General features: G+C 43.0%; 1 protein-coding gene across 1 annotated transcript in view; it reads right to left on the reverse strand.

Moving 5' to 3' along the window:
* The window catches only part of Arhgap42 (Rho GTPase activating protein 42), a 216,713-nt gene that overhangs the window by 85,187 nt on the left and 112,648 nt on the right, over window positions 1–18,878 (reverse strand). Inside the window, exon 4 of the mRNA XM_041657183.1 lies at window positions 5,307–5,378. Coding sequence (XP_041513117.1) covers window positions 5,307–5,378 — 72 coding nt within the window. The remainder of the gene's footprint in view (window positions 1–5,306; window positions 5,379–18,878) is intronic.

Raw genomic sequence — 18,878 nt, forward strand, 5'->3', positions numbered from 1 at the left:
AACAGGAGGAGCTGCAGAAATGACGCAATGCTCAGGGTTTACTGTCCTTGCAGAGATCATGCCATATGGCTCACAACCATCTCTAACTCCTTCTCCCGGGGAGAAGAGGGCCTCTCTGTCCTCTGTGCATACCTGCACCTACATGCACATACCCACATTCAGACTCCTGCTCCCGGGGAGAAGAGGGCCTCTCTGTCCTCTGTGCATACCTGCACCTACCTGCGCATACCCACATTCAGACCCACACTTATGCATATAATTAGAAACAAAATAAAATTTAAAAAAAAACTTATAAAGAGAATTGTAGGTACATTCAAAACGCTATTAAATGGCTTATTATCTAACTATTATCTAACCATGATGTTGCTGTTGGAGGAGTCTCCACTAGGCAGCCATAAACAGCACATGAGAAACCAGCCCAGACCAGAATCTATGGGGCCCATGGACTATAAGAAAAATATAAGAGATGATCTACAGAACCGACACTCTGACTCATAAGCCATCTCCCTCCAGACTACTCTCCTCCTGTGTCCCAGACTGTCCACTACGCCACACAAACAACTCAAATGATGAGCGAAAGCTTCATCATTCAGAACATCTACAGTTCTTCACAATGATCTGAGCTCACTTACATACACAAGACAATAGGGCAGTTCACAGCCATGCTCTCAGAGAGAGGCTCTGTGGCTGTAACTGAGTTCCTCCTGGGTTTCTCTTCTCAGCACTACAAAGTGAAATAGCATGTGCTAGGCACATTCAAAGTAACAAGCAGATGTTGAGAAGCAGAAGTATACCCTGCTACAGGCAGAACAAAGGGATGTCTGCATCCTCCCACAGCCTTCAACATGAAACCAACGTGAAGGAGCAGATTTAAGCTTTTCAGTGTCTTCTACTGCAGTCTGTGTCTGTATTAAAATCAAAGAGTGTTCACGGGACTTCCATTAAAATTTATCAAAATGCAAACCAATGTCTTAAAAAGCATTTCTCACAGAAATGAAAATAGCTTCCAACCTTCATGGCCAGTATTTCTCAACTTGCTTTTATCTGATGTGGGATTCCCCTCTGTATGCTGTGATTGCCATTGATTAATAAAGAACTTCTTTGAGCCTAGAGAAGAACAGGGAAGAACAAAGCTAGGTAGGGAAAATTAAGCTGAATGTTGGGAGAAAGGAGGCAGAGTCAGGGAGAAGCTATGGAGCCGCTGCTGGAGACAGACGTGTGGAAATTTTGCCAGTAGACCACAACCTCGTGGTGATGCACAGATTAATGGAGATGGGTTAAACTAAGATATAACAGTTAGCCAATAAGAAGCTAAAGCTAATGGGGACAAGTAGTGATTTAATTAACACAGTTTCTGTGTAGTTATTTCATAGCTGCTGGGTGGCTCATTCCAATAGTATTCAATGTGTTCTGGGAATTCCAGAGACTGGCTCAACAGTATTCAGCACCTACTGTGTGCTGGGAATCCCAGAGACTGGTCCAACAGTATTCAGTACCCACTGTGTGCTGGGAATCCCAGAGACTGGCCCAACAATATTCAGCACCTACTGTGTGCTAGGAATCCCAGAGACTGGCAAGGGAATCATATTATCTGGCCAGATTGGGCATGAGTAGGTTTGGCCACACCTAAGATGTTTTTGTAATTAGGATGTAATTGTCACAGTCATCTTTTGCTAATAGTAATGAAAACTGAGTATCTCTCAAGGGAATTTTCTGAAGTGCAGTGTGGGATCCCGGAAGAGTCAAAACACTGCTGGTGTGGGGAATAAAATTCTTATCTTCACTGCACCAACATGGAGGTGCTCCATGAAATGAGTCCTGGGCCTCCTTAAAGTCACTTCCATTTCTAAAATGTGTGACAACTATAGCTATCCATTCTGTTTTTCTGAACTGTATTGCTGACTAAGAACTCAGATGCATCCAGATACTATGGCAGATGCCTCTCACGCCAGCCCTCAGAGGCTGAGGCAGGGGGCTTTCGGAGTTCATGGTCAGCCTGAAACCAGAAACAGGTAATAGCAAGAGGCTGTTGAAAAAGTAAAAAGAGGAAGTGCTGGATTCTGTCTACCCTCACAGTCAGGATCTGCTCAGGAAGAGGATTCGGGGACGCTATGGCATTCATTGCCTCCACTTCCTCTGGGAGCAGGGAGGCGATTTCCAGAACTGTCAAGGACGAACAACACGAATCATTTCATTCCTAAAATGCTACCAAAGGCTGTGACTCAGCTTGATCCATAAGAACACTACTCTGGATACATCCATACTCTGGCAACTGTCACTCATAATAATTGTTTTAGTTCATGTTTGCAGAATTTAAACTAACAATGTGATGAGATAAATTAAAGCAGACATTCAGTCCAGTCCACTGACATGTGTAAGAGGCCTGGCCTACAGTAGAACTCAATTCTTTGTATACTATCAGACAAGGAACCTTCCAATAAATACATCCATGACAACTGTTTATAGATAAGGCTTCTAATCTCCAGCTACTCAGAAAAGCAGGACCCGGTTTCCTGTCCCTTAGTTCAATCACCCAGAGTTAATCTCCTCAAAGGCCTCTCTCCGGCCCAGGCTGTCTCCTTCCCACAACTAAGAGCCCCATTTTCCACATTGGAGGATCAGGTGTCTCAAAGCTCCACAGAGCACATGACAGAATAAAAGTCTGTGGTCAGAGCTCTGATCCACTTCAGCTGGACAGTGTCATCTGACTGTGAGGCCAAAGACGCCTGATTCAGCGTTTTCCACTCCTGTTGAGGGGAGGGTGGAGGAGAGTTAGCTGACTGCTGTATAAGAGGCTAGGTTCATCCATATCATGGTCTTCCTATTCCTGCTGGTTGATTGACTCCAAATGCTTGTGAGAAATTCCACTGGAAGGATTGAAACGTTTCAGGGTCCTCTGGACAATTAGGTTTACATGCCAAGTGAGAAGTCCTCAGATAAACAGGCAGAGAAGCAACAAGTGCGATAAATACCCCCACTTATGCTTGGTTCACATCCCCAGGAGAAAACAAGCATACCATGCACACCAGCAAAGGATTTTAATTCACTTTTCCCTTTCTGAAGATCCCTTAGCAACTTAGAAGAAAAGCACCAGGCACATGAAACAGAATTAGGATGACAGACAAGCAAGTATTCCCGCTCACAACATCACTGGCTTCACATTTGACATCCCAGCCAGTGGACGACGGCATAATATCATATATCCTCTTCTATATGCTCAGTTGTTCTGTGCAGTGATTGAGAAGTTCAGAAAACAAAACTGTGTGTGTTACTGCCCCTGCTTCTTCAGCCTCAGCTAATGTTAGCCTTCCTGGGAGAAAGCAGCAACGCTAAACTGAAATTACTTCTTGCAAGCCGATCTGGGTAAACATTAAATATGCTAGTCCTAGGAGGGGATGCTCGTGAGGCTCTGTCTCCAATTACAGAGACGTCAGCATGGAAGTGGAGCCCTTGCAGGGAAACGGGTTTGCTTCAGGTCCACACCACTGATGTCCACTCAGAGAAACATACACATCATCCTCCCCTGGGGGGGTCTCAATCTTCAGGGAACTTTTTGTGGCTTTGGTGTCTGTTGTCCACCAAGATGTAAGGGACACAGGGTAAGAATCACGACTCCGCTTTTCCAGCTGCGTTCCTTAATCTTATCAAATATTAGACTTCTCACAAAGGCAACCATGAGAATAGTAAATATTTTCTGAGTTAATTAACAGAAGGGCTTCTGGTTTGCACTTTATGTGAAATCTGCTTTAAATGGGCAGAGATGTGTGCACAAGACTCTAATTCAAGACAAACACTGATGACTTATTATGGCACACTAGGCTTAGAACTACTCAGACCTAGGGAAAGGGGAAATGTCACTTGAAGATGAGAAAAGAGAATCGGAAAGGCCTGAATGAGGAAGTCTGCTTCCTAGCGCTGCCATATGGTGGGAGTCATCACCAGGACTTCAAGGTGGAGGGTAAGCAATATTCCAGGAAGAGGGAAAGAACTGAGCAAGAATACGGACACTCAGGTGCATTCAGAGGAAGGCGAGCTCACACCTGTTTCTGCAGTAAAATATAGCAGGGGACCAACTTGTGTAAGATAGTATTAAGATTACATATTCTGTTAAAGCCACAACTACTGAAGGTCTCCTGAGAGAAAGAATGACATGATCCAGCAGGACAAGATTAAAATGGGGATTTGCAGACCAATGAGAAAGATAGTGCATTATTCCAGCAAAAAGGGATGGAGGAGAGGGGACCAAAAGGAAATCCACAGAAGAATAAACACCGCTGCTGGAATGGAAAGAGACGGTTGTCATTGGTTGACTACATCAAAGCCCAACACAGAGAAGACCAGGGGTAAACGCAGGAGGGGGCAAGCTGAAGAGTTCACTGGGTGGGAGGGAGAGAGAGTAATATATCACACACACGTCTAAAGTTGTCTAAGAATAAAATTTACAAAAAAGAGTGGGGTGGAAGATAGTGGTTTCTGTGGTAAAAGTCTCACATTTTAGGTGTTTACATGATACTGAACAAGTAAGGAAGATGTAACTCTAAGGCAGCAGACTCCAGTGTAAAAACACCTGCTGGCAAAGCTGACTGCCCGAGTTCAATCCCCGGGACTCACAGTAAAAGGAGAAGCAACTGCAGCAAGATGTCCTCAGATCTCCGCATGCTACAGTATGTGTGTGAGCAGACACAAATAAATAATAATGCATAAATATGCAAATATTAAAAAGTTAAAGGAGTAGATTCAAGTCAATTTCAAAATTAGGCTCGGAGAAAATTTGGCTGGCCCATAATCAATGATTACCAATGCAAAGGCTTTCTGTCAAATATGTTTAAAGCTTTCCCCACAAAACCTTCACCAAGAAAAACATTACAAAGGAAAATAAAAGTTCTTTTTAAGTCACTGATGGATTTTTCAGTACCTAGTAAATCTGATTTTTATTTTATTTCCAGTAAGGACATGCTTCTTTAAATTTTATAGACTCTCATTCTCCTCCTGTCTTCCAAAGGTATATTCCCTACACCACAGGACAGGAGGGGCCCACATAGCACACAGGCATACTCTATACGCCTTCAGGAGAAGAAATGATTATAATTTTTTTAAAGAATTCCAGCTCTGTAATATATTTTAAGCACATAAAGTATTCTAAAAGGTCATTCTAACTTCCAAGCGTTACCATCTGATATTACGCCGCCTTTAACCATCGGGAGAATGTCTGAAGCAGAGGAGAAGCCTCCACGCGTTACCATCTGGTATTACGCCGCCTTTAACCATCGGGAGAATGTCTGAAGCAGAGGAGAAGCCACACTTACTTTAGCTGCACCGATCTGTTCTTTCCGAAATTTCTCAAGGGGTGCAATTAATACATCATTAGCATTCTGAATCTGAAAATAAAAATGTACATAGATTCAATTATGCATAATTTCATGCCAATAATATTGAAAAAAGTCTCATTCCTTCAAGTTATCGAATGCAGTTTTTATCCTCTGATCTATTTCTATTAAAACATCTTACATTTCCTATTGTATTTTTTATCCTAATAATGGAGTGGTTTTTCTGTATGATTTCACTTGATATTAACAACAATGTAGGTAATATCAAAATAAGTACTTATTTTACCAAAACTGTAAATGGAATGTTTATATTTCTTCTAAGTTTTACCTATGAAAACAGCGTCTTGAGTATTAAATCAAATTTATAGATACCTTTCATTACATTGCTGTGATGTCACCAGTTTGAGCACCGTCCTAAAACTGGCAGAGCTCTTCCGTTTGCCACTAGGCCATGAGAGTCCCACGGGTACAAAATAAAATAAGGCTTGATTTCTCTACTTAATGAGTTTCCTTGGGCTTGGAATTCGCCTGAAGGCTCTCCTGGCATTTTCACCCTAACTAAAACAGTATTTGATTTCATTTCCACAAAGAGTGCTTAATCTCCATGCTCCAAGAGGGGAGTCATTTGAACTGGAAAACAGATAGCTTCTGCCAATGTGGATGAGCAAAACTACTGCAAGGGATGCAAGATGCGAGTGCCAGGAACTGAACCAACAGAGACAGAGACTCCTGAGCATGATATTATGCTGAAACATATGTGCATGGATGACACATATGCACATGGCACGCATACGTGCATGCACACACACACACACACACACCACAACTTTCAGAAAGCAAGAAAGAAGACTCTAGTAACAAAATGAATGGTCTGATCTCCCACTGTGAAGAAGGAGGAGGAGAAAGGAGGTGAAGGATGAAGAGTGAAAGGAGGGAGGGAGGGAGGGAGGGAGGGAGGGAGGGAAGGAAGGAAGGAAGGAAGGAAGGAAGGAAGGAAGGAAAGTCTACTAAAATTCACCCTGGAAGTGCAAATGTAATCAGGTCACAGAGTATAGAGTGTTCGGGTGGATCGAGATCCCATATCTGTGAATCATCTGATTTGATATGACCTTGCAAAAGTATGTTAGGAAAAAGCAGTCTTAATATTCTTGAGAAATATTTGTGAGGATTTAAAGTCTTAAAAAGCTAACTTGGTAATTTTGACATTAATAATCCTTACTTATTACATAAACCTTAGCTTTATCTTTATAGATATTGGCTCATAATTAACTTCAAAATATTTTAAGGGTGACTTCACTTATTTCCAGTAAAAGAGAAGCAAATCATATAAAAGACTCCAACACCATGCCCTGTGTGAACTCAGTCAGTTCTCAGCCTGACACTATGCAATATTGAACAAGTTACTCAAACTCAGCCTAATAAAGATGATAACAGGATTTCCTTTTTTACCTTGTTCAAAGAAATTAAATCTTTATATTTATGTCTATAATGTTTATTAAAGTTTATAAAGCATTACTTCTTCCTACGGAGTCCTGTAACTGTGAGGTAAATGACATTAAATCAAACAGTGAGTGAGTGGTTTAGATCTGTGAAAATTTACTTCTTTTGTGCCTCTTGCAGTTTGCGGTGATTCTGATAACCAGCAGCAGTGATTGCCAGACACCATTCTGCAGCGAAGGCTGCTGCTGTTTGTATGTGGTTAGGAGGGAAGAGCCTCTAGAAATATTGTTATTCCTTCCCTCCACATATACATAATCCAATTTTCTATAGCCCTTGAACGGTCAAGTGTCATCTACATGAGTGACTGCTCCTGTTTTTCACTACTAGGCAGCTGTCAGCCAAACAAGAGTCACTGAATGGAAGGAATCTTAAAGACTCCTTACATTTTTACTCCCCTCTCCCCCAGGAGCCGGTGGAAAAGCAGTGCTATTGGTTCTAGCCACAGTTTAGCATTAGCTGTACTGATTGCCTGTCATTATCCTGTAACTTTCTAAACAATAACAAGAAGTTACTACCTCAGACTTTCACAGACCCAAACCACTCACAGATCTGAAGCAATTCTATAAAGATGCTCTATGGGACAGTCAAAGTAGCTGCCTGAGAGGCTCTAACAGACGACGGCACTTAGAACAAAAACATTGAGTGTATACACCTCACTGTAGAAGTACTATCCTGTGACATTATGAATATAGACACCATGCCCAGCATGCAGACACACTGCGAGAGGACGCAGCACAATGAACGCTGAAGACATCTACAAAGAGTCTCCTCAACAATAGTGGACTCTTTTCCCGGTGGTATTTACAACTGGGACAGAACACACCAGAGCTCCCATTTGGGATGACAAACCAGCATCCTTCCTCTGCCTTGTTCAAAATCCTTCCCAGTGTTTCCTCCTCGGCATCTTACACGAAAAAGTGCTGGTAAGGTGTGAGTGTCTACACTAGGGCTTACCCCTAGAGCATCCACTCATTTTATTTTCTTCTTTTCGGTTTTTCTTTGCCTTTCATGGTCGCTGTTTGTTTGTTGTTTTTTAAAACAGGGTTTCTCTGTGTAACAGCTCTAGCTGTCCTGGAACTCTCTTTGTATACTAGGCTGGCCGTGAACTCACAGAGATCCACCTGCCCAGGATTAAAGGCATGCACCGCTACCACCCAGCTAAACTCAACTTTCTACAGTTAAAAACTGCAACCCTTTCCCAGGGTATCAACTAAATCCATTGTACTTCTAAACCATAACTAAAAGATCAAAATTCATTCACAGTATGGAAGAAAAGCATACGGACAGGACTTACCTATAGTAAGTGATCAGATCTCAAAAATGAAATGCATTTCAGGCTGGCCTCGAACTCACAGAGATCCGATTGCCTCTATCTCCCAAGTGCTGGGATTAAAAACGTGCACCACCACCCCTGGCTATTTTAAGTCTTCTAATGTCAGCAAATGGCAATGAAAAAAACCCTATCTATATCTTTCAAAAGAAAAGCTATGCAAGCTGTCTGGGTAGCACAGCCAGCCACTTAATTCCTACTTCAGTGGAACTTGTTACTTCAGTACTTGAATACTGACTCTCCAGTTCAGGCCAGTGTTCACTGTGACTCCTGACATCCTGTTCAGAATCAACTCTGACTTAAATTAATAATGTTTTTCATTTAAATCTATTTTTACTAGTAACGATACTCATTTCCTGTAAGAATATATTGGGAAAAGAAATGAACGCTTGGAGAACCATGCCCATAAATCCACCCTTTCTCAAAAGATAAGCAAGATCACACTCAGATTCCAGCTCCAGGTCCTATGTGAACTTCGTTCTGAGCCTACACCTTGAAGCTGTGCAACATCAAACACGTTACTCAAAGCAGGCTAATGAAGATAACGACAGGATTTTATTTCATAGTTTATTTACAGAAATTCAATCTTTACATAAGTGTCTATCATAAGTTTGTTAAGATTTATGAAGCATTAACTGCTTCCTAGTAAATTCACTTTGCCATGCTGATCAAATGGGGTGTATTTACACCCATGCCACTTCTTTATTTTTTTTAATTTATTTATTTATTAAGGATTTCTGCCTCCTCCCCTCAACCGCTTCCCATTTCCCTCCCCCTCCCCCGATCAAGTCCCCTCCCTCATCTGCTCGAAGAGCAATCAGGGTTCCCTGACCTGTGGGAAGCCCAAGGACTGCCCACCTCTATCCAGGTCTCGTAAGGTGAGCATCCAAACTGCCTAGGCTCCCACAAAGCCAGTACGTGCAGTAGGATCAAAAACCCACTGCGATTGTTCTTGAGTTCTCAGTATTCCTAATTGTCCGCTATGTTCAGCTAGTCCGGATTTATCCCATGAAAAACAAGGACTTCTTGAATTTTGCATACAAATGGATGGAAATAGAAAACACTATCCTGAGTGAGGTAAGCCAGACCCAAAAAGAGGAACATGGGATGTACTCACTCATATTTGGTTTCTAGCCATAAATAAAGGACATTGAGCCTATAATTCGTGATCCTAGAGAAGCTAAATAAGAAGGTGAATCCAAAGACAAACACATAGGCATCCTCATGAATAGTAACCTTCATCAGGCGATGAAAGGAGACAGAGACAAAGACCCACATGGGAGCACCGGACAGAAATCTCAAGGTCCAAATCAGGAGCAGAAGGAGACGGAGCACGAGCAAGGAACTCAGGACCACGAGGGGTGCACCTACACACTGAGACAATGGGGATGTTCTATCGGGAACTCACCAAGGCCAGCTGGCCTAGGTCTGAAAAAGCATGGGATAAACCCATGCCACTTCTTAAAAGAATAGAAGATTCTACCACTGTGATTCAAATGGACGAGGGGCCTCTCACTAGCACATCTTTAACGGCAGCCTTCATAACTGCACAAGAACAGTCGCCAGGGGCAAATGGCCACAAGTCTCTGCTTCTAGGGTGTAAGGCTTCCCCTAAAGAACATGAGTCTAATTGTAGCTTGCTCCTCCTCAGTAAAATTATCTGTCCTCATATGGTGAAGAAAGAAAAGATTCATTCAACCATGAAAGAATCAACAGAAGAATGTAGATCACAGATGTTCGATTATTCTGATTTGATTATCTTAACTCTAGGCTATACCAGATGAAATGCTATGAGTGTTGAGATATTTCAACCCAAAAGTACTTCTTTGAACTTCTGATGCTGCTGTTTTCCAGTGAGTTCAATCCCTAGGGGTAGGTTAAGAACCGAATATTCTTGAGACAGATGCAGCAGTCCATAGTCCCAACGCTTAGGAGGTTCAGACAAGAGCATGACGGTGAGGCCAAAGTGGGCAGCACAAGAGCCAGTGCCAGAGCAAATGGGCTCTTAAAGCCCGGAAGCACTGAGGAAACTCTTGTTCCATGAACCTGTAACTCCAGCACCTGCAGCTGCAGCATGGAAGGAATGGGGGCGGGGGGTCCTCTCCTACCTTGGGTCTGCTCTGTCATTGGCCTGGTGTCTGTCTCTTAGTGTATAAATTAAAAACAATGGAACTTTAAAGGAATCCGAGAAAAAAAAAAAAGCTGGGTTGCTTTCCAGCTAAAAATAACAAGACACAAGAGAGTTCAAATTCAAATTGGCCCTGTAAAGCCTACTGACAATAATTAGTTTGACCATCTGTAACTGTGTCTACTTTGATACTTTCCTCCAATTTTGAACAGAGTATGCACTTAGGATTTTCACAGACTTTAAAAAGATGTTGTGAACTCAAAGGCCATCCTAAAGGGGCTTCGTGCACACCATTCAGAACCCAAATTCTCAAGGCAGAGAGATAAGAGATGTTGTGATCTCTGTGATTTTTTTTCAGCAGACTGAATGGGGACTCCTGCCCTGCCCAGGAAAAGGGCTCTTTGTAGCTATTGGTAAGGTGACTCTGTTCAGTACTTGACATTCCGGGACCTATTGGGCCTGCGTGCCTCTGGTGGCGCCCCTATTAGATTCCAGTGTTGTTGCTTGCTTATTAACACTACATGAGGTGGCCAATGATAATCCTAACAGTTAGCATGGGTATATCAACACCCCAGGAGCCTAAAAGACGGATCTCCACCCATCTCTGGACCACATACCCCAGAAGTACGATGTACCCTGAGATGAGCTCACTGTAGCCTCCAGCATATTTCTCTGTGTTTGTGTGTGTGTGTGTGTGTGTGTGTGTGTGTGTTTTGTACACTAACTTAGTTCAAAGAAAATGGCTTTATATATGAGGACAGGAGGAGAAAGTTTCAACAAATAAGTGAATTTCTATAATTCAGTATGCTCAAAAACCTTTAGCTAGCAGCAGTGCACCCGAATGCTATTTCTCCTGGTAATTTGCTGTGCCCTTCCTTCTAGCCATCACAAAGAATGCCCTTGGCATACAATTGCTCATTTGATTGAAGCTGCTAAGTTATTATTTTAAATAAGTTTCTGACAGTCTCCATAAGCAAGTAGGAAGAAAGAAAACAGACCAATTAAACCTTAGAGTCAAAGTGTTGTGGCAGCAATTACATCCTAGTAGTTAGGAGTTAGCATATTTTAATCACAACTGTATAGCATTTGGGTCATTCAAATGGCTTAAACCTCAAGAAAGATGAACACAATCCTACTGTTTGGGAGATGCCTCGGCTATTTATTGCAGTCTGAGGGATGCAGGATGTCAGCGTAGAGATGTGCACCAAGAACATGGGAATCAGCGGGACAAAGCAGCATGAAAAGGAAACAGAGACTACCTGCCAAGGGAGAGAGCAGGAAGTTCTGGGAGCTCTGTCAGGCTGGGATGTGCCAGGACAAACTCCCGTGCTCAACCTTTGCGCCTGCGCTACACTGTGGCAATCAACAAAGGCTACACTGTGGCAACCAGCAAGGGCTACCCTGTGGCAACCAGCAAGGGCTACCCTGTGGCAACCAGCAAGGGCTACCCTGTGGCAACCAGCAAGGGCTACCCTGTGGCAACCAGCAAGGGCTACCCTGTGGCAACCAGCAAGGGCTGCACATCACGCTTATCACATGCATGTAGGTATTATACATGTGTGCCTCTGTAGCAAGGCTTAACTTTATCTAGCACACTTCTGCCTGGAGCCAAATAATCACTTCTTGAGAAAATAACCAATCTTAGGATGGGAAACAATATGTTGGTAGGACAATTCCAGAGCATCTGGCCGGAAAGCATAAAGGGAACCACTGAACAAGCTGGTCTCTCCAGGAGAACTGCAACAGTATTCTAGAGTGTCCAGGCAGCAGCATCCTGAGCTTTTTATGGGATGAGAGAGGTACAACTATTATCCCCATCTCACATGTAAGAGTGCTGAAAACCAAGGAAATAAAATAATTTACCTAAGGTCACTAATACCTCCTAAGCAGCAAAGCCAGAGTTTGAAGTCAGTCTGGGTTGGACTCTAAACAGCTAATCATCCTAGCAATGTATGCTAGAACACTTCTTGGAATAAAGAATTTGCTACAGGCCAAAAACAAATTCTGCTCCCCAATGTCATTACATGAAGGCTCAGTTTACCCCAAACCATAATATTTAATAATAGTAACAATTAAAAAAAAGCCACGGAACTTGATTAGTGAGCTTACATATTGCTGTCAGAATTTTTCAACTTTGAAATACATGTTTTATCCCCAGTCATAAATCATTTTGAAAGTTATGTCCTGCTAAATACATTCCAAAATACAGGTTCATGCAGCGCTGAAGCCATGTTTATATATATGAAAAAAAAGTCAAGCTGAGTGGAATAATAATGATTTTCTTGGATTATGGAGCAGTTGCAATAAAATATCAGTGGGGTAAGAATCTGTATGGCTCCAGGGAGGTTAAGGAAACCTCTAAACAGTGATTCATCTCAAGGAGAAGTGTTTCCCATAGGCAACTGTACCAATTAAAGTTTGGGAAATTAGGGAATAAGGGGGTACCCATTAAAAACAACCATAAGAATACAGCCCATTCTTGGTTCAGTCTCCCTGAAAGAACACTTCCATGTCACAAGCTCTCTTGATGTAAACACAGGAAACTTCATAATTAGAACTTTATAGTTAAAGACTACAGCACCAGACGTCACAGCAGACACCGAGAGCAAGTGCCCAAGCACACATGCATGCATGCGCAGAACACGGCTGTGCTATAAACTACCCCTGCAGTGTCTGCTTTGAGGCATTTTAAACATCTCTTGAAGCCATGGGGAAGAGAAAATAATCTTTCTAAATAAACAATTCCTTAATTAAATCAGCAAACTGATTGAATTTCTGTGTTGTTAAAAAATAAAAACAGGGATAAGTCATCAAACGAGTCCATCTCTCTCGTAGAGAGGGGCAGAAATCCCTCAGCAACAGGAGTTACCCAAGCCCAGCAAATCTGCAAACGATAGGATTTATCTTGCAAGATTTTTTTTTCTTTCAACTTTCCCAGGCATTCGAGCCCAGGCTCTCAGTCAAAGCTGAGGATTACCTCATAAATAAGTTCCATGTGTTGTAACCCTTGTCCCTGGTCTTCTTAAAATCCAGATCTACCCATAAACTACCTGCCAGTTTTCCACACTCGACAGCTGTCCAAATCCTTTTTTTTTTTTTTTGACCAATTCAATGAGAAAATTCCTTCAGCCCCTTCTGCATGAGAAGTCTAAGTGATTCACCAATACAACACAGAGCCTCTTCACAAGAATGGCAGGCAACAGAGAAACAACACTCCCTTTCCTTATCTGCAAACCCCAAGAGAAAACACAGCCAGTTACTACCACACCATTAACTTCTCACCTCTTTTGGTCTTCACCTCCAGTCTGAATCACTTTCAGATCAGCGCTAGTTAAACTGATGCTCAAGGTTCCCCTCCAGGAGCCAGGTGGTGGTGGCGCATGCCTTTAACTGCAGTACTCAGGAGGCAGAGGCAGGTGGATCTCTGCGAGTTCGGGTCCAGGCTGGTCTAGAGAGTGAGTTCTGAGACAGCCAAGACCACACAGACAACACCTGTCTTGAAAACAACAACAACTTCAGACACCACCTGGTGAAGGCTAGAGAACCAACAACCTGTCCAGACACCCAAGCCTATGGCCTCTCCTTCCAACACATCTCCTTTGGCACACATGCATCTCATTACACGTCTGTGGGATTACATGCATCCCATTATATGTCTGTGGGAATACATGCATCCCGTTACATGTCTGTGGGATTACATGCATCCCATTACATGACTGTGGGATTACATGCATCCCATTACATGACTGTGGGATTACATGCATCCCATTACATGTCTGTGGGATTACATGCATCCCATTATATGATGTCCGTGGGATTGCAGCAGCATCCTTCTGCATCTCCACTATAAACTTTCACACACATACCCTCTGCCTGTACTTGATTTCCCACAGAGATCACAGTGGTATCTAAACAAGGAGATTCATTGGTTCCCAGCTTTGATCAGCTCTTAGGTCAACATCCAAAGGTCCTCAGTGAAGGAGCTGGTCCTAGGCCTCGTAACTTCCCCATCTTCTGACACACGGCAAGTCGTCTCTCACCCAAAGTAGAATGGACACATGACCCATAGGGCCTAGTTCACAGTGACCTTTCTTTCCTTCCCAGGTACACGTGCCCCATTCCCATCAATCTAAAAAGTTTCTCACCCCAGAAGCTCCAGCCTGTGTCATCTCCTGATCTATCCTTTATGTTTCTGGTTTAAGTCTTCAGGGATTTCTTGAGATTGCCAGATGATATGAACCAGCTCACTGCTCTGGAAGACGGCTGTGGACCTGTCAATTCTCCAGTCACACATGTGCGCTTCCCACTTTTTTCTTAAGCAGTAGACAGGGAATGTAGTTATTTTGAGACATGATCTCATGGAGTGAGGAGCCCAGGATGCCCTTCACCTAGCTCAGTAACCAAGACTAACCTTGAACTTCGGATTTCTCTTCCTTTCCTGGGTTAAAATTGTTGGCTTTTGTCACCACACCTGGCTTATACAGAGTTTGGAACTGATAAAAAAGGTGTTTTGTGTGTCAAGATGTACTCTACCGGCTGAGCTACCCCTTATTAAATTAAATGAGACTATGCCTAATTTTGGGTCCACCTTTGTGCATGCTAATAGCATTTTCATACTCAAATACCAGCTTCAGCCTCAAAGTGTATCTCATGTATGTACATACTGATTGAGTACAGGATTTTTTTTATGAATCATTAAAAAGAATAAAGCCTAATTATATGGATTCCCTTTGAGACTTAGGGGGGAAATTTTCCTGGCCAATAATGAATGTTGATCACTTTCTACTGGGGTGGTCAATGTCATGATCTATTATCATTACCTTCGAGAATGTATTGCTTCTTTTTCAGTTCTCGTTACCATTCAGAACTGGATTTTGAGTAAGCAGCCGGAATGGGGCAGGGAGATCAGGCAAACTAAATGCTCTCTGGCAGAATAACCTGACCCTAGACATTTATTGGGGCTGAATAAGCAATGGCATGCTTATCATTGGACGATGCCTTGCTACCCTGTGCTAGTAACTCAATTAGGCATGTAAATGATCTTGGAAGAATGAGTCATGAAAAACACAGCTTCTTGTCACCCTTACGCTTTCCAGTCAGGGAAGAGTCTACCCACGTTCCTACGGGACCATATAAACAGAGGCCGAGGAAAGAGTCTACCCTCATTCTTACGGAACCATATCAACAGAGGCCGAGGGAAGAGTCTACCCTCGTTCTGATGGGACCATATCAACAGAGGCTGAATCGGAAAGTTGACAGAGTTTGTTTACTTGTTCAGCAACTCCAACAGGCCCGAGTTTGGGCTCTCATGCCTCGTTTTGCCTTTATTCTAGTGCGCTTATTAAACTAGGCAGGACCTTAACATCCTGTCTCTTCAATGAAGCCCCTCACCATCTTTTGGGAACCTACAGCCTATCCACCTGCAATGAGGGGGGCATCGAGTTTGCCTTTAAACCCTCACCACGACAATGGCATCTTTGTGAAGGTCCTGATCCTTGCCCTGGAACATGCAGTTTGCCTGGTATCTGCTGGTTTGCTGCCAGTCCACTTTGAGTTAGTGTTCAGAAAGACAATCGTCCTTGTAACAGGGAAGATGGCTTCATACCAAGAATGCCCTGGTTTCATTCTGTTGCTGTGAACAACTCTGACAAAAAGCGACTTAGAGAAATCATGTGCTTATTTCACCTTACACTTCCAGATTTCAGTCTGTCGCTGAGGGAGGGCTGGGACTCAAGGCAAGGCCACTTACTATTCCATGCAGGGTTACCTAAAATCAGGTAGGTCTCTCACAGCCAAGAGACCACAGTAGGAACCACAGTGAACACTGCCTCCTTGCTGGCTCATTCTCTGGCTTGCCGCCAGCTCACCTTAGCTACCTTCTTTAGTTACCTCCCTAAGAATGTACTGGCCACAGTGGGCTGCACTTTCCTCCATCAGTTAGTAAAATGGAGAATGATATAAAATACGAATGTTACTGTGCAATCAGAAGAACACGTAAACTACAGTCATAACCTTCCAGGCGAGATTCAGTTAATTATAAATTAAGTGTGGTAAACCAAAGTCAATGTATTTGTGGTTTTAGCTTACAATGTCTCAACCACCAATTCCTGAGTTAATAAATGTAAATCAGCTATTGTAAGCAAAAATTCTCAAGGACAATGTCCTTCCTCTCATGCAGTGTGTATATTAAAGCTCAGGAAGAGAGTCAAATGTGAAAAAACTTAAAGTGATAGGAAATAAGGACAGGCACCAGGAAGAAAACAAAATGGAAAGATGACAAGATGCTGCTACTTTAGCCTGGGAAGTAAAGATCAGAGGAATGAAACGTGGGGCTCAACCTCTTGCTTCTGACCTGGGCTGGGGGAGGAGATGGTGAAGTCAAAACAGCAGTATCTAGATGCAGGACAAGAAGGAAGGATGCCTTCATGGCCCTGTGGTGCAGAGAGGAAACACTGAGGAGAAAAACACCAAGACTGGGTACCTCAGAGACAAGACAGATCAACTAACCAGGGGGCCAACATGAGACTCTCTGAAAGTTTAGAATGGTTGACCATAGCTGTCTCCCTTCCTGTGTATCAGGCTGCTACTGACAGGATGGTAGAGAAGATGCAGGATCCACAGTCTTCTCAGATTGTTGCTGGCTCTCTTCCTGAAACACAGCTTCAAGATTCACATAAAGAAATAAACAAAACAAGCCGGCTGGAAAGCAAAGGTCTCAGTGAGGAAGCACCATAGAATTGTGGCCTGAGCTATAACACTACACACACGCACACACACACACACACTCCTCAAGCTGTACTCAAAGCTCTGGAGGCTTCCCAAGTGGAAAGAAGATCGGGGACAAATGCCCTGAGCAGGGCACGCATGCTTGTCATGCCGAGTGCGTGGACAGGTGGCCAGCCTGGAGGACATGCACAGAAAGCAGCACACGACAGAGGTAACCATGACAGTCACAGCATGCAAAGCCCCGAAAACCACAGTCCAGAGTCGAATTTTATTTGGCGAGCTGGTTAAAGGACATAAGATGTGAACTGGATTATAGTGGACACCCCTTGTTGTTCACACTGCCGTTATTCGTAAAGCTGAGCTCCCTTTTTGCCTTATAAAGGCCATTACTACAGAGAGAAGAAAAGGCCACTGTGGAACCTCTGACCTGGAATTGAACCCAATGCCTGCACAAACAAAAAGCAATAACCACTGAAACAACCATGGAAAAACCCTTTGGTGCAAGTTGCCAGGAACTTCCCACAAAGCAGACCCAGCTATTTGTAACCGTTATCTATGACTCCACACAGGGAAGGACTGACAAAATTAAAACAATTACTCTCTCTGGGTGAATGAGAGGGATTTTTGTGTCATGAGTAACTTGAGTGTCCACTTATCCAGACATGAAGGTCCCTGCCTACCAAGAGACAACACTTTATGACCTGTCTATACTTTGAATCTACTTCTTTCATGGCAAGGTTAGACTAAACCGAAACAGATCTAGAGCTAAGAGGAATAATGACCTCATGATAGCTCGTAGTGTCCCATCTGGAATGAGAGTAACAGACGCCAAGACCATGAGACTGCGCAGCATGAACAACAGACTCTTCGTGAAAGCAACACCTTTTTCCTAGGGGAGGTGACGTGAGTGCTTGACTCCGTGTTTCCCATTAGCAACTAATGCGATTTCAGGACAATATTAATCACTTTCTGTGTGATTGAGAAGCAACTGAAGAATTCAGAGACGAATTTCACAGAGTTCTATCACAAAAATATCACAATCTCTAAAACAAATGCTTTGGCTACTCTGTTTAAAGTAACTTAATTCTTTCTTTTTCTTCCCCATCCCATTCCAAATACAGTATATGTTTGAGAAAGATGTAGGTGGGTCTTGGCACAGTTTTCCTTCCTTGCTTGTTATGTATTGACCTACAGGTCAAAAAGATACTTGTATTAATCCTCCGGTTTACAATGATCATGAGAGGTTTTATGCTCTGCTTCCAGGCTATGAAAGACCTACTGTTATTAATACCCAAAAGTAAGAATTGGTCTCTTGAGAGATTCATGAGAGGAAATACCTTAGAAATAGAGTAATATTTTCGAACTGCACAATCTGAAAATCTCTTTGAAACCTCCTCCCACAATAGCTGAGTTACTGACAAGATTAGAGCTAGGAAGCTGAGGTCAGCAAGGCGAAGAACCAGGGGAGGGGGGCAACACATCATTTAGCTCTCTCAGATTCCTCCCTGGGCACATTCAATGAATCATTTAAACAGGTTTCTTTCAGAAGTCCTTGCCTTCTTTGGAGCACTAAGATACTTCCTTTGTAAGTACTAGGCAGTTTGCCAGTCATGGTTTTCACTTCTGAGTCTTGCTCTATAGAACCGAAGGCCATGTGTCACACTACACACCTGAAAGTTCCCAAGGAGAGTCTGACATTATATTCATCTCCTCTGTTAAAAATTTGGAAAACCATTCTCACCCTTTGACAAGGGTCACCAAATTGAACTGGAAAGATGAGTCAATGGCCAAGTGTACTGGCTGCTCTTGCAGATGACCCCGGTTCAGTTCCCAGAACCTACATGGGGGCCACAAAAATCTATAACTC

This window comes from Microtus oregoni, unplaced genomic scaffold, assembly GCF_018167655.1.
Source record: "Microtus oregoni isolate MIOR12 unplaced genomic scaffold, Mior012 000008F_ref0000371, whole genome shotgun sequence".
In the NCBI taxonomy this organism is placed as follows: Eukaryota; Metazoa; Chordata; class Mammalia; order Rodentia; family Cricetidae; genus Microtus; species Microtus oregoni.